Raw genomic sequence first — 14,821 nt, 5'->3', positions numbered from 1 at the left:
CCGCTTTGGAGGTTGGGGAGGGGGTCGTGGGTCTCTGCATTCCCAGGCCAAGCGGCCCTGGAGGCACGGACTAGCAGGACGCCGAGGTGGCGCGGGTCGCGGCCTCTCCCGCAGCAGCTGTCGGCGAGAACCAGGCAGGGAGGCGCCGCTACTGACTGCAACTCATGAAACATTCAGGCCCGGCTGCCGCGCTGCCATCTCCCGGCACCTTGCGCCCGAAACCGTCGCTCTGGAGCCCGTGGCCGTCGGCGGGCAGGCTTAGCCGCTCCAGTCCCTGAGAATGGCAGGCCACAGCCCGACCTGCCCTGTGGTCCCATCCCATAATCCCAACAGCAAGCAGGCTCAGGCTGGGCACTTCGGGGTACCACGAGTAGGTTCGGCCAACGGTTTCCACCATAAGGCTTCGCGCACAGGGTTATCTGGCCACGGGGCAACGCTGGGGAGCCCTGTGGCCTGAGGGTGGGCAAAGGGCAGGCTCCCAGTTCCCTTGCGTCCAGCCTGTCTCCCGGTGGCAGCCAGCCAGGAATGGCCTGCGGGGCCACAGGGGTGGAGGCGTCACCGTTCGCAGGCCCGCAGCAGGATGGCCGCTGGGGGATGTGCAGGCACAGGGGTTGGACAAGGGGCCCCAGAAGTGTCTGTCCTGAGGGGTTGGTGTGCCCTTTCCTCACCAGCCCAGCCCCTGAGGAGAGGGAAGGAGGTAATTCCCCCAAGCAGGGCAGGTCGGGCGGTTGCCCCTCCCTAGCACCCCCTACCCCCAAACACAGAAATCCTGGGGTCTGTCCTCAAACCTCCCTGGCTGCCACGCTCTGGGCAGCGGACTCTCCCTGCCAACACTCAAGACCAGCTCCCTTCCGCAGGCTGAGCAGAAAGAAGAAAGGTCCAATCTCAAAACCCCAAACTCGACCACCAGCCCCCGTCTAAACGGAAGTAGGGCCAGCCCCTCACGAGTCAGGTGGGAAACTGGGCCCAGGGAGAGAAAGTGCGCCAGGGCCAGGCTGGGACCCGCTGCGGCTTCGTCCGCATGCGGCAGGGCCCCTCCACGGAGGTCCCAGGGCGCGCTCCCCGGCCTCGAGGCCCAGCCGCCAGCCGCGCGGACCCCAGCCTGCGCCCCGAGGGAGGCCGGGACCCCTAGCCGGCGAGACTGCGCGCCGCCCCTCTCCCCGCAGGTCCCGGCGAGCGCCTAGCTTCCCCTCCCCCCACCCTTCCCGCCTCCCGGCCGGTGTCCCCGCCTTCCCCGCGGGCGACGGGCGGCGGCGGCGGGAGGAGCGGGCCGAGCCGAGGCAGCCCTGGCCTCGCGCGCTGCGATGTAGCGAACCAGCAGGGGCCGAAGAACCGTGCAGTGCCAGGGCCAGAGCTGGATCCGGGGCCCCAGCCGGAGCCGAAACCTGAGCCAGAGTCCGCGGCGTGCGAGCCCGGAGCCGACGAGCCGCAGACGCGGCGCTGCCCAGGTGGGGTAAGAGACGCTGGGCTAGGGGCGCAGGGTCTCCGCGGTGGAGGGGCGCAGGGAGGTGGCGGCCGAGTCCTGCGCAGTTTGCTCCTGGAGTGTGTGGGTCCACCCGGCGGCGCGCGACAGCGCAAGGCGCGGAAGGTCAGGAGCCTTCGAGGCAGCGCTAGGAGCTCGTTCCTGCGCCCAGGGTACAGTCATAGCCGCCGTCACCGGGTGCTACCTCACTTAACCGGCGGGATCAACCCTCTGCTTTGGCTCCGGGCACCTCAAGAGGGTAGCAGCCTCGGGGGCACGGGCCACGGCCCCGCGAAGGGCACAACCTGAGAAGCCCGTGGCAGCCCCTCGCGGCGGCGGGGGACGCAGGGCCCCCTCACCCCCAGGAGAAGTGGGCAGGAGAGAGGGCCGCCCGCTGCTCCCCGCTGCGTCCAGGGATGCAGGGCCCCACCATCCATGGAATTGCTGGCCCCTCTGCGTGGCCCGGGACTTCAGCCGTGGCTTCGCGTCAAGAGGGTATTTTTCCTAAACGAAACCGCTTCATTCGTTCGTTCGTTCGTTCGTTCGGGCAGCAATGCCGCAGAAAAGCAGCAGACGTCGGTCCGCGCCCTGGCTCTCTTCGCCCCGGACCCCGACGTACCGCCGCAGCGCTCGGAGGTGCCCCCAGCCCAAGGCAGCCTGCTCTCGCCGGCACAGGTCGGGCTTTTTCTTCCCAGGAGAGAAACCCCAATTCCCTTCGTAACGTCCAATAAAGACATTCCCGCGGCTTCTCCCGGGTTTGGTTGTTGACGCAGGGTCCCGGAGCACGCAGCCGCTTCTCAAGAACCGGGTCTCGGATTTCTGAAATTGACCAGCTTCGTAAATTGGAGCCTATTCTCCCGCGGCAAAGGCAGGGCCCCAAAGCCGGGATCGCAGTAATGGGAACCCCAGGCTGGAATCCGGGTCCCAAGCTTTTCCGATTTAGGAATTCCCTGAAACTACAAATACTTAGTCCACTTTTCTGAAAAACTAAGGCTTATGTATTCTCTTGACATCCCTGTGACCTCTGAAAGCCACCAGGGCCAGAGGGAGGAAATCCCAGGTTGCTGTCCACTGGGGGAGGATTCAGGTCTAGGGTTCAGGTCTACGGTAGTCAGGGCAAAAGCTACAGGCAGCAGGGGCAGCACAGGAGACTTGCTGTCCCCGTGCCCTTTCCTGGGGCTGCTTTCGGCCTCCCGCATCTCTTCCAGGGAAAGGAAAAGAAGTGGGCTGGGGCATGGAGACTAGGCTGTCTGGACTCTAGGATGCAGAGGCCTCCAGACAGGCTCAGGGTGTTCTTCCCCATGAAAGCAGCCGCTGGGAGGAGGAGGCTATGGTGCATCCATAAGTTGCCCCTCTGCTCCCCAGTTGTGCGACCAGCTGCTACCTCCTTCCTAGTCTTCTTCCCCACAGCTCAGCCATTCTCAGGAACCAGACAGCGTCCATGGACTTAGGTGAGTGATGGGCCGGGTAGAGCCATGGGTCCTACCAGCCGCTGACTGAGCGGCCCACGGCACAGAGTCCTGAGTTCCATACTCCCATCTGTGCCTCACTGGCGGCAGTCCTGCTCAAATACATCCTGGCTCTCCCCGGGACAGGCTGGGGATCCCCATTTGGCAGGAAGCCTCAGACTGGGGTCCCAGGAAGCCTAAAGGAGCCAGTGAGGTCTTTCCAGCCCCTACCTGAGCACCCTCCTCCCCACTTACCCAGTAATTGCTGTATTCAAAGAAACAGGAGGTTTTATTGGGGAGGGGGTGTTAGATCAGGCAGAAAGAGGTAGGTGGTCCAAACCTGCACTCCCAAAACTGGGTTTTCAAGTTTGAACTTCTCCACGGACTAAGAGGCTTAGGGCTGGAATGTCCCAGAGAGTCATGGATAGCCCTGGTGGCAGGCCATGGCACATTCCTTCCTTTTTCCTAAAATACCTTGATTCTGGGAGCAAGGATAAGGGCAGGGTGCCCCCGTGGGTGGGTAGAAGGATGCCCCCCCCATGAGAGTTTTCCAACCACCCTTCCCAAATTACATTACTAAACCATTCTTGGGCACAGGGTGTTTTTAGTGAGCCAGGCTTCAGGAAGGGTCCTCATGGTGACTACTTCAACCCCACAACAGCCCAAGCTCTTCTTCTCAGCCCAGCCAGGACCCTAAACTCCAAAATTCTTGAAAATCAGAGAATCATTGCTGGCTTTGTGTGGTCAGGGAGGGGTGGGGAACAGGGCACATGGTTCCAACTCCACTAAGCCCCCTTCCCTCCTCTCTTCGTGTCCCATCAGCAAGTGAGCTGGATGCTGAAGCAGCAGGCAGAGTCCGGTGTTGGACATGGGAACTGAGGCACAGGGCAGATCAAGCCTTAACCTTGAGGGAAACACAGGTCACACAGCACAGCTGGGGGAACACAAAGCCTCTGCTTACTCCTGAAAGAGTGCTGTTTTCTGTCCTGTGTGTGTGACGTGTCCGTGAGTGTGCAAGAAGCCCCTATCTTGACTGGGACAATGGCCAGTGAGTGTAGCTGGGGAAAAACTGAGAGCATGTCCAGGTCCCTTCCCCAGCCAACGCCCAAGATCAGGCCACAGCCTCCTCACAATCAATTGCCTCCTCACTCCTTGATCACTCAGTGCTGCCCAGGCCCAGCAGAACAGACTCTGCCAGCAGGCCCCACTAGCCCCAGCCCCTCTTTGGGTCTCAGGTCCCCTGAGGATACGGGGCTTCACCTGAAATGGTCTGAGGGCTTTTCCTTCTACACAGCAGGCATCAAGATCACCAAATAAAGGGACTATTGTGCCGGCCTGGAGCCCTGCCAGAGGTTTGGGCCCAGAGGGGCACACAGCAGGTGCTCAATAACTGCATTAAATGTACTAACAGTGAGGATACGGGCCCCTCAGACGAAGCAGTGAGTGCTGCTCACAGAATAGTCCCCATCGGAGGATGGCCCAAAGAGTCACTTTGGTCCCTCTGGGAAGTGAGAGGGCTGTGAGTCCTAACCTCCTCTAGAGGCCCACAGACAGACCATTCATTTCTAAGTCTCTACCCAGAGACGCACTGTGCTTCCCACCTTGGCCTGACATGTGGCAGGGTTAGAACACACCTCCTATCCCCTGCCAGCCCGCGTTCATGCCAAGTAGCACATATATGCCTAAACTCAGCACTTCCATAGTGCAGTGAATACGTGTGTGTACAGCATCTCCACATGGATGTACAGGATGTGTGTGTGTGTGCATGCCCCCACGCTGTCTGCATTCAGGCTGTTCTATGGGGTAAGACAGCTAAAAAGAGAATGGTGTGTGAAGGGACACTCCCTCGCACGCTGCAGCACCTGCATATCTCCTTGAAAGGCGGGATCTTCTACTGCAGGAGACTTGTGGTGAAGGTGGCCAACAAACATGGCAAAGGTGGGGCTGAGGGAAAATGCTGGGCAACTGTGCTTCCCCATGTTCCCCTCCCCGTGGCCAAGACTCATTTCATGGAGGGAGATCTCAGCTTGGAAGAAGGCAGGAGTCACTGAGCTTTCCCAACCCAACTCCTGAGAAGTGTCCTCCCTCCGGCCTCAGACCCTGCATCCTATGGTCACAGACCCACAGTGAGAAAGGACCAGGCCCTAAGGAGCTGTGCTGTCTCTCCTGGCCCAGAGCAGGGGATGGGGGCGGGGGTGCTTTGGACTAACGTGGAGGGAATGGAAGGCAGGCCTGGTTCCACCCTGCATGCCTGACCCTGGCCCCAGCAGCCCCCACAAGGAGCTCAGCTGACCCTGGGTGTCTCCCTGTGATGGGAAGGAGTAAGGCGAGGACCCAAAGGCAGAACCTGCAGAGTGCCCCAGATGCCAATACCTGTGCAGTCAGTGCCACCCACCCAGGAGTTGAGGAGGCACTGAGTTTTGGGGTGAGGATACTGGACACCTCCCTGCTTCTTTCCCAGGCAGACAATCTCCCTGGCGCAGCTCCCTTGGGTTGCTGTGTCTGGTGGAGCTGGTCACAGGTGAGGGGCAGAGGGCAGTCTGGGGTCTGCCTATGGCCAGAAGAGCAGGTCAGGGTGGCGCCTTGCTGCCCCAGCTGTGGCCTGTTTGCTCAAGACGCTGAGGTCTCGGGGCCAGCTAACAATTGTTGAGCAAAATCCTTCGACAAACTTCACCTATATGCAAGGACTCGAGGAGGGAATCACTCTTGGGAGTGGGAGAGTAATGTCTTTGCCTGTGCCCAGTGAAGGCCCATTGGAGCTGCAGCTCAGCTACCACTGTGTGGGAGAGAAGCTGGAAGACTGAGGGCTTCCTGGGCTGCTGGCCCAGGGTTGGGAGACAGCAGTCACCTGGCTTACCAGGCCTGTGCCTGAAGCCCTGGGAAGCCAGGACGCAGGCCCCAGGCTGGGACAAAGCTACCCTGAAGGAGGGCAAAGGCTGCCAAGGCTAACCCCATGCCTGCCAAGGCCAGGCCTGGCCCGTTTGGCCAAGGCGTAAGGTGTAAAACAAGGGGAGAGGTACAAGAGGCTGTGGGGTCTGGCTGGGATCCTTGGGGTCTTCCTTCTGCATTCTCCAAACGCCTAGAGCCAGCAGAAACGTTTCGTCTGATTAGAAGCCATCATTTCTATCCCAATCCCGGAAAATTGACTGCGGTGCAGAGAGGGAGGCCTGAGAAGCAGCCTTAGGGGAGAAGGTCCAAGCTAATTAGGAGGCAGCATCCGGGGGCCCATTAGAGCGCAGGCTGCTGTCACTCAGCCGGGCTGAGTTCCCGGGAGAAGAGGCTGGAGAAGGAGGGGCAGGCGGCCCCTCGACGAGGACACCGCTGGGAGCTGCCGGAACGGGCCCCGGGCTCTGCCCCCGCCCCGGCGCTGGCTCGAAGGCGCCCGCTCGGTGTGATCCTGTTCGGCAAACGTTCACTCATCCTGGGCTGTTCTCGCCAGGGCTGGGGACTTCGAGGCGGCCGAGACGGGAGTTGATTCTAGGCGAAACAAGTCATTTGAGGCCTGAGGTGGGCACGAGCCGCCCGGGACTTGCAGGCCAGATGCGTTTCTTTTGTGAGGCCGAGGGAGAACTCGGTGTGTCACCGGGGAAGGAGGGAGCGGCGCGGCGAGGCCGCGGGGGGCGGGGAGGCGGCGGGAAGGTGGCTGCGGAGGGGGAGGGCGCGGGCGAGGCAGGGAGGGAGGGAGGGCGGCAGAGAGGGCGCGGCGGCGCGGGCGGCTTGGGGCTGGATTCCGCCCGCGCTCCCTCGCTCGCTCGCTCCCTCCCCAGCCCCCTCCCACCCAGGCCCACCCCACCCAGCACCCCTGGCGCAGGGACTGCTGGAACCTGGCTGTGCGCGCTGTCGCTTTAAGACAGACTCTGCCGGCGCCGTCCGGAGCCTTAGAAACCGGCCCCGGATCGCGAGCCGGAGCCGGAGCCGGGGCCGGCCGGGCTGCTGAGGCCCGAGCGGCAGGAGCGCAGCGCAGAGCGCTGAGCCAGGCGCCCGGTCGCGAGAAGCTGCCGCCGCCTCTGCCCGCCCGGCCCCGCAGCCCCGGGCGGTCCATGGGGCGGGTACGGCGTCGCTGCGGGCGCCGGCAGCCCTGGAGGGCAGCCGCTTAGGCGCTGCGGTCTTGTCCCCGCAGGTCGCAGCCAGGGCGGCGGGGCGCGCCCAGCCCCGGCCCCTGGAGCGCCCGCCGCGGTCCCCACCTCCATGGACGCCTTCAAGGGGGGCATGAGCCTGGAGCGGCTGCCGGAGGGGCTCCGGCCGCCGCCGCCACCCCATGACATGGGGCCCGCCTTCCACCTGGCCCGGCCCGCCGACCCCCGCGAGCCGCTCGAGAACTCCGCCAGCGAGTCGTCTGACACGGAGCTGCCAGGTAAGCGCCGTTCCCCGCGCGGCGCGCACGGAGCCTACCCGGGCGCGGAGCACGGGGAGCTGGGAGCAGGGCCTGACGCCCGCGCCGTGCAACCAAGCTCCCTCTCCGCCCCAGAAGCGTCAGGAGCTTTCTTTTTCCCGTTCTCGATCTGACGGTGAACGCGGAAACTTACGCACACGCGAAGGCACTTCCACGCGGTCCCCACGCGCCAAGAGACTGGCAGATGCACGAGCCTACAGCTGGAGGGTTGGACTCACAGCCCCTCTTGATCAGGAGTAAATAGAACGGGAAAAAATTTGATTTGCGCAACTGGGTGCTAAGGAGCGGCTCGGACGAAGGGAGAGGAGAAGACCGAGAAAGGAATAGGGGTGACGGGCAAGAGAATGCGCTCAGAGAGACAGAGAGGGAGGTTAACACCATGACAGTAGGCGACAGAATGAAAGGCCAAAGAGAAGGGGCGGGCGGGAAGGGTAAACGGGGGGAGAGGGGTCATCAAGTAGAAGGGAGACACAGAGGACGGTGAGGGCGAGCGGGGCAACAGGAGCGGCCGGACTCCCAGCAAGGCCAGCCGGAACCCCGATCAAGGGATCCGGCCCACGTGTGCGGCCGAAGCCCGGAGCAGCCCGGCCCCGGCCCCGGCCCCGGCCCCGGCCCCCGCCTCGGCTCCTGCGCGTCTCCCTCCGCGCTGCCTTTTTTGTCCGAGCTGGAGCTTTTTTCCAGCAGCGAACTGGGCCCGCGGGTGGCCGGCGCGGGCAGTGGGGCAGCGAATCCACTGCCCAGCGCAGCCGGCCGGGTTCCCGAGGGGCTCCGAGCTCCCCGGTGTGGGCGCCTCTTCTGCGTTCATTTCTTAATACACAGCTGAGTGTTTCTCTCCACTTTCTTAATATCTGTTTGTTTCTCTTTTGCATCCCTAAGTGATTTTTCTGAGAGGTTGTTTGCTTGGGTTAAAACACAATCAACGCTGAACTATACTTTTGTTTTCAAAAGTTTTAAGCGCTGTCTTTGGTTGGTTTTATTTTTAAAACCTAGAGAGATATATAATCGTAGATTGATTTTTTGAACCAAATCTATGAGGATGAATTAATTTTAACTGTATCTTTCGATTTTGAAAGAATTAATGTACGAAGTGTAGGTCTGGAATTTAAAATATCTACATGCAACATTATTCTTCCGGAGATTTTAAAAAGTCAATCCAAAATGGCGCGTTTCTCCGGAATTTTCTCAAAATCCATTTACAGTGGTGTTATTTGGGGAATTTAAATTATCTAACTATAATGTGTTTCTCTGGGATTTAAAAATTATCTCTACAAGGGCCTTATTGGGAAGGAGTTAAAAATCTATCTACCACGGTACATTATTTTTTTAAATCCCAGAGAAATAAATGCTTCTGTCAACCTGGAGTTTATACACTTACAGCTCTGTATTTAGTTAGGGGTGTGTTTGTACAGAGCTTTCTGACTTCTTAATTTACATTTGCTCTGTATTTCTTCCTGTCTGATTTGAGAATTTGTGGCCCTTTCAGTGTCTTTAGGCATAGAGCTGTGAGCTTTTCTGGGCTTCTGTGTTTTGTTTTTAAACTCTTTTTCTTTATGTATCAATGTTTCTATGACTGCGTGTGTTTTGTGTAGCTTCAAAGAGAGACAGACTAAAGCCCGAGGTCACCTAGACAGAGTCTGTCTGTCTGGGCTGCAGTTGGTGGGGTTTTCTAGGCTTTGGGACTGGAGGCCTGGAAGCAAGGCCGAGAACCCGGCTGTGTTGTGCCTGCCCAGTGGGGCTCCCATACACCCCTGAGGAGAAGAAAGTGGAGGGGCTTTAGGCTGGAAAGATTTGATCCTAGTTCAGAAAAGCGGAGACCCCCTCAGATTTAGACCCCCTAAGAGCTCGCAAAACAAACAAACAAAAAGCATACATTTGCTGGGAACATCAGCAGCAGGGCCAGAATCTGAGCCGAGCTAAGGGTGCAGGCCCTGCCCAGCCAGGAACCCAGGCCCGCGGCTCGAGCTCCGATTCTCGGGCTTTTCTCCGCGGCACACCAGACTAGAGGTGCCTACTGAGGACCAGCACCCGGCGGGCGCTTTCCAGTGGGGACAGTTCCCAGGAACCCTAGAGGGAGGGAGGGATGGAGGGAAGACCGCCAGCGCTGATGGCGAGCGCTTCGGTGGAGCCGGGACGGGGTGCAACGGGGCGTAAGCCCAGGTGACCCGCTCCCCGTCCTGCCTACTGCAGAGAAGGAGCGCGGCGGGGAACCCAAGGGGCCCGAGGACAGTGGTGCGGGAGGCACGGGCTGCGGCGGCGCAGACGACCCAGCCAAGAAGAAGAAGCAGCGGCGGCAACGTACGCACTTCACAAGCCAGCAATTGCAAGAGCTAGAGGCCACGTTCCAGAGGAACCGCTACCCCGACATGAGCATGAGGGAGGAGATCGCTGTGTGGACCAACCTCACCGAGCCGCGCGTGCGGGTGAGCGAGGGGTGCGCGCCTAAGGGCACCCGCGCAGAGGGCTCCCGGGCCGCCTCTGCTGCAGCCCTCCAAAGCTTAGACCCGCAAGCAGACCTTCACTCTCCCACCATTCAGACCTGCTCCCTCCCTCCACCGGAGATCCCCACCTTAGGCCCTGGCCCACTAGCGTCTGCCAGGCCTCCAGGCGCCTCGGACCTTCAACCCCTCTGACCCTCATCCTACCTGATCCTCGGACTCAGGCAACCCCAGCCCAAAGACCTGTGCCCCCAGGGGACTCCCCCATGCCCTGTGGGGCCCAGGACCCACTCAGATGTTAGCAGGATACCCTGGGCCAGAGACTGGGCAGTGGATTCCCTGCCGCTGGGGACCTCGGGAGCTGCTGGCCTTATCCCGAAAACGAAAGGGAAAGGCAGGTCCTGTCTGGCTGCCTCGGAGAAGCCTGAAAGGTGCCTGGGTTCGGGGCTCTCAAAACTTCCTGGAGCAGTGGTCCCATCTCACAAGCAGATCCTCTAAAAGCTCAAGATATTCTCCACCCTCCCCAGCCATCAGTAGGACCCTTTGCCTTCTGCCCTTTCCGGAAGGTATCCCGTCAGGTGAGGTGGGGGGTGGCTCCGGGAGTCCCTTTTAGGATATGCCATCTCGGACCCAAGACCAGCCTGCATTCTCCCTCTTCTCACCCGTTTGGTTTCCAGTAAAAGCAAGGCTTTCCTGCCAGGGTAGCAAGAGAATCATTTCTTCCCTGGGGGTGTAAATATTTAATCAGATATTGGGAGCACCTCCCAAGTCGACCAAAATCCCAGCTGGCCCACAGACTCCTTACCATAACCCCAGCCCTCTCCCCTCCCTAGGCAGGCTGGCCAGCCCAGTGGGACTTGGAGTGAAGACACAGCACTCAGTAATCCTGAACTCACTAATCCTGCCCAGGTTTATGGTGGTAGGGGTGGGTGGGGGTGGAATCAGGTAGTGTCAGTGCTGGGGACTAGGGAAAGCTGAGAAGCAGGGATCTGGCAAACTAGCTCAGGAAACTCCACTCAGAACTGGAGGAAAATCCGAGAGGGCAGAGGGCATGCGGTGGGCAGATAGGTAAGGATGGGGGAGGACTAGGAGGTTCTTACCAAATTTGGGGGGAGAAAAGGAAGGGCAGGAAGATTAGAAGAAACTAGTAAGAATAGAAAAAAATTAAATATTTGTGGAGAAACATATTTGGCATATATTTAGGCGGCAGGAAAGAAATTAAATAGGAAGCAAAAAGATCAGGTATTTGAGAAAAAGAATCAACTGTTTAAGGGGAACAGTGCAGGTCAGATATTTGGAAAGGATTCAAAAGCCTAATATTTGAGGACGATTCAAAAGGATCAAAAATGGGGGATAAACAAGAAAACGGACTGAGGGAGAAGAAAGAGGTTCAGACAACGGGGTGGACTGAACGAAAATAAACATTTGGAGCCAAAAAGAAAACATCAAATATTGCCGATAAAGATGATAACAAACTATTTGAGCGATGAAATAGATCGAAGAATTGGGGGAGTCGAAAGTCCTATGTCTCAGGGAGGAAAAATACCTTTTGTATTTGAGGGAGAATAAAAAGACTGAAATATTTAGTAGATAGAGCGAACCCGTTTGGGGGAGAAGGCGGAGGTGAACTGGTTGAGAGAGGAAGAAAGAAAACGAATATCTGTTAAAATAAACGAGAATCCGTATTCGGAGAAGAAAACGGATATAATTTCGGGAGAGGATAAAGATCGGAAAAAGAAATTAGTATTTTCTGGGGACAGGAAAGGAACCATTGTGGAGGGAATGCAGGAGCAGAAATATCGGTCGAAGGAGAGAAACGACGTTCGGAGGGCAGCGGGCCGACGGAGGGCTCCAGGCGGTGGGGAAGGGGGTGGGGTCCCTCCCGGCCTGCCGCGGCCCTGACCCTTCTCCCGTCCCCTCCCCCAGGTCTGGTTCAAGAACCGGCGAGCCAAGTGGCGTAAGCGCGAGCGTAACCAGCAGCTGGACCTGTGCAAGGGTGGCTACGTGCCGCAGTTCAGCGGCCTAGTGCAGCCCTACGAGGACGTGTACGCCGCCGGCTACTCCTACAACAACTGGGCCGCCAAGAGCCTGGCGCCAGCGCCGCTCTCCACCAAGAGCTTCACCTTCTTCAACTCCATGAGCCCGCTGTCGTCGCAGTCCATGTTCTCGGCACCCAGCTCCATCTCCTCCATGACCATGCCGTCCAGCATGGGCCCAGGCGCCGTGCCTGGCATGCCCAACTCGGGCCTCAACAACATCAACAACCTCACCGGCTCCTCGCTCAACTCAGCCATGTCGCCGGGCGCTTGCCCGTACGGCACTCCCGCCTCGCCCTACAGCGTCTACCGGGACACGTGCAACTCGAGCCTAGCCAGCCTGCGGCTCAAGTCCAAACAACACTCGTCGTTTGGCTACGGCGGCCTGCAGGGCCCGGCCTCGGGCCTCAACGCGTGCCAGTACAACAGCTGACCGCCCCGCCGCACCACGCGGGCCGGCTGCCGGCTCGGGGAAGGGCGCGGGCGCGGAGGACGCACGCGGGGCCCCGGCTCGCAAGCCCCAGCTCACCGCGCTGCGGACCTCACACCTGCGCAGCCCTCACACCTGCGCAGCCCCCTCCTCCCACTTCCCACTCCGGGTTGGTTTTGTGTTTGCTTTTCCGGACCCCACTCTGCCCTCCAAAAAGACCAAAAAAAAAAAAAAAAAAAAAAGCAAAAAGACGTCGGAGAAAAGTGCCGCGAAAAAATGGATGAGTTGCAATTTCTCTCGGGATGGCGCGGGTGGTGTGTGTGTGTTCCCACGGGCCCCGGAGGCCCACTCCGCGGAGGGGACGCGGCGCGGTAGGCGAGCGCCGAGGCCCAGCGGCCGGGGGAGGACGCCTTCGTAGCCCGCGTCCCCGCCGCGCTGGATCCGGACTGAGCGGCCGGGCCTGCGGACTGGATGTGCGGGGCCTGGACTTGCCTAGGATTTCCCGACCCCGTACAAACCAAGTTGCCCTCTCCGAGCTGGGCCCGGCCGAGAGCGCCTTAGCTCGAGTCGGATCCGCGTTGGGGCGGGCGTTGGGTTTGGGGGGACGGTGCCCCCAGCCCAGGATCGGGCACTCAGTGGAGCCGCACACGGCCCCGGCGCGCCTGGTAGAGCCTTGCTGGCCCTGCGCCCCGGAGCCCTATATTAAGGTCACGGAGCGGCAGCGGGCAGTGCGGACCTGGCGGGAGGTGGGGGAGGTCCGTCTCAGAATACCCCAGCCTTGAGCATAGCTGCAGGCCCAGGCCCTCTGCTCTGTTCCCGGGCTAGGAGGTGGCCCTCTGTCCGAGCGAACAGCCCCCTCCTCACCGCCCGCCGTGCAAGAGTCGAGCCGGTAGAGCAAGGGGCGCGGCCCCAGGGCCCTGCGCCCACTTTGCACACCCGCTCTCCGGCCCGCGCCCCTGTTTACAGCGTCCCTGTGTATGTTGGACTGACTGTATAGAATTATAAATCTGTCTATATCGACTTGTCCATATACGTCTATTAAAACCATAGTCTGAGCGTGCTAAGCACTGCTGAGCCCCGACTGCTTCATTGGGCTGAGGAGGGAGGCGGATAGAAAGGGAACTGTGGGTAGAAATGGAACTGGGCCCCTTGGGTAGGAGGGGAGCGCCGAGGCAGCCCCCGCCGAGGTCTCCCTACCCGGCTCCCCCACCACCCTTCTTGACCTGCTCAGCCTGGCTCCCATGAGGGCACCGTCCTGCGTTGCGAGCCCGTCCGGTGCGCACGGGCTAAGCTGCGCCTCTCGGCGTTGTCCGCGGGACGCCTTAGCGATGACCCCCTCCCTCCGCGGCTGCAGGACTCTACGGGTTCTTCCCAGGCCGGGTCTGCGGTGACCCTCGAGGCCCCAGGGTGCTATGGGGCACTTGCCTGCCCGGAGCGTTCGGGCAGGGGCTGCTGAGAGCCTCTTTATGCCTGGGGTTGCCTTTTCTTCTGTGGGCCCAGCAACAGCCCCTCTTCTCTCCTCGGAGCCAGGGCCAGCTATTCCAGGAGGACTAAGGGAGCTGGATCTATCAGAGTATAGCGAGGGCCTTCCGCTGCCTTTCCCCCTAATGCCCGCAACGTGCCGAGAGCCCACCCAGGGGCGTGCGGCTGTGCAGGAGAAAGTGTCCGTCACACAGGACTCACTTCTCACTTCCAATCCATCCCAACTTGTGGGGACTGCTGGCCGCCTCTGCCCTCCCCTGGCTTTTGGAAACTACTGAACAAGACCAGCCTGTAAACTGCCTGTAAAATTCTGCTTCCCTTAAGTAAGTCATTTCTAATGGCAAAACAAAATGTTTGCAGCTGCAGTGGGGGAGGAAGGAGGGGTTGATATTCTGCTTTAGAATCACCTTATGATGGGGGTTGGCACTGCCCTGGACCCAGGCAAGCCCTAGCTAGGAGTAGGGCACAGCCACAGGCTTAGTCACAAGCTGACAGCTGGAGAGCCCTGTGCACACATTCTCAAGCCAGATCAACACAGCCTTTGAGGTCAGGAGTGTTGTCCCTATTTTACAGATGGAACCAAGGCTCTGTAGCTGGGCCAAGGTCACACTAAGCCAGTAGGTTTTTTAATTCCAAAGCCAGGCATCTTTCCACTGGTTTTCTCACCTTCAGATGAGGAATGAAGAGAGGTCCTCCCTGGAGGATGGTCAGCCTGATGCTGTGAGACCTGGAGCGTGGAGCTCTGAGATGGACAGGGCCAGATACACAGGCTAGTGGGGGTGGGGGTGGAATAGGGCAGGGTGTTGGAGCCAGACCACCCCTCCCCCAGCGGCTCCAGTCCAGAGCTCCGACCCCTCACTCTCTGGGAACATAAACACAACCACATCTGGACTCATAGGGCCTCCCTCAGCCTCACACATCTGCCAAGGCCAGAGGGCCCTGGTCTCAGCTGAGGGCAGGAGTCAGGGGAGACCTAGAAGGAAGCGGGCTGGAGGAGAGTAAAGAGCAAAAAGGAAGCCTCTCCCGAAAGTCAGGTCTAGCACCAGGTGCGAGGGGAGCCACACAGGGTTCAGGTGGAGATGCACTGTATCTGTGGGGCCACAGGCCAAACAGCTGCAGACGGGTCGAAGGGCAG

The 14,821-nt window shown here is 60.0% G+C and overlaps 1 protein-coding gene across 2 annotated transcripts; it reads left to right on the top strand.

The window, feature by feature from the left end:
• Positions 1-1,350: 1,350 nt before the first annotated feature.
• On the top strand, positions 1,351-12,988 carry PITX1 (paired like homeodomain 1). 2 transcript variants are annotated; one of them, XM_063665215.1, is made up of 4 exons: positions 1,351-1,453; positions 7,031-7,264; positions 9,491-9,723; positions 11,665-12,988. In XM_063665215.1, the coding sequence occupies exons 2-4, from the start codon at positions 7,099-7,101 to the stop codon at positions 12,205-12,207; spliced, it is 942 nt and encodes a 313-aa protein (XP_063521285.1). In that variant the 5' UTR covers positions 1,351-1,453; positions 7,031-7,098; the 3' UTR covers positions 12,208-12,988. The 2 variants fall into 2 exon arrangements, with proteins under 2 accessions (XP_063521285.1, XP_054343651.1); XM_054487676.2 differs by lacking the exon at positions 1,351-1,453 and adding an exon at positions 6,260-6,417.
• The last annotated feature ends 1,833 nt before the right edge of the window (positions 12,989-14,821 follow it).

This window comes from Pongo pygmaeus, chromosome 4, assembly GCF_028885625.2.
Source record: "Pongo pygmaeus isolate AG05252 chromosome 4, NHGRI_mPonPyg2-v2.0_pri, whole genome shotgun sequence".
In the NCBI taxonomy this organism is placed as follows: domain Eukaryota; kingdom Metazoa; phylum Chordata; class Mammalia; order Primates; family Hominidae; genus Pongo; species Pongo pygmaeus.
The sequence above is the reverse complement of the archived record's forward strand: the minus strand, read 5'-3'. Positions and strand labels throughout refer to the sequence as shown.

Coding starts and splice junctions, on each gene's coding strand:
- PITX1 (XM_063665215.1), top strand. CDS start 7,099: ATGGACGCCTTCAAGGGGGGCATGAGCCTGGAGCGGCTGCCGGAGGGG. Junction 7,265..9,490: donor GTCTGACACGGAGCTGCCAG/GTAAGCGCCGTT, acceptor TGCCTACTGCAG/AGAAGGAGCGCGGCGGGGAA. Junction 9,724..11,664: donor TCACCGAGCCGCGCGTGCGG/GTGAGCGAGGGG, acceptor CCCCTCCCCCAG/GTCTGGTTCAAGAACCGGCG.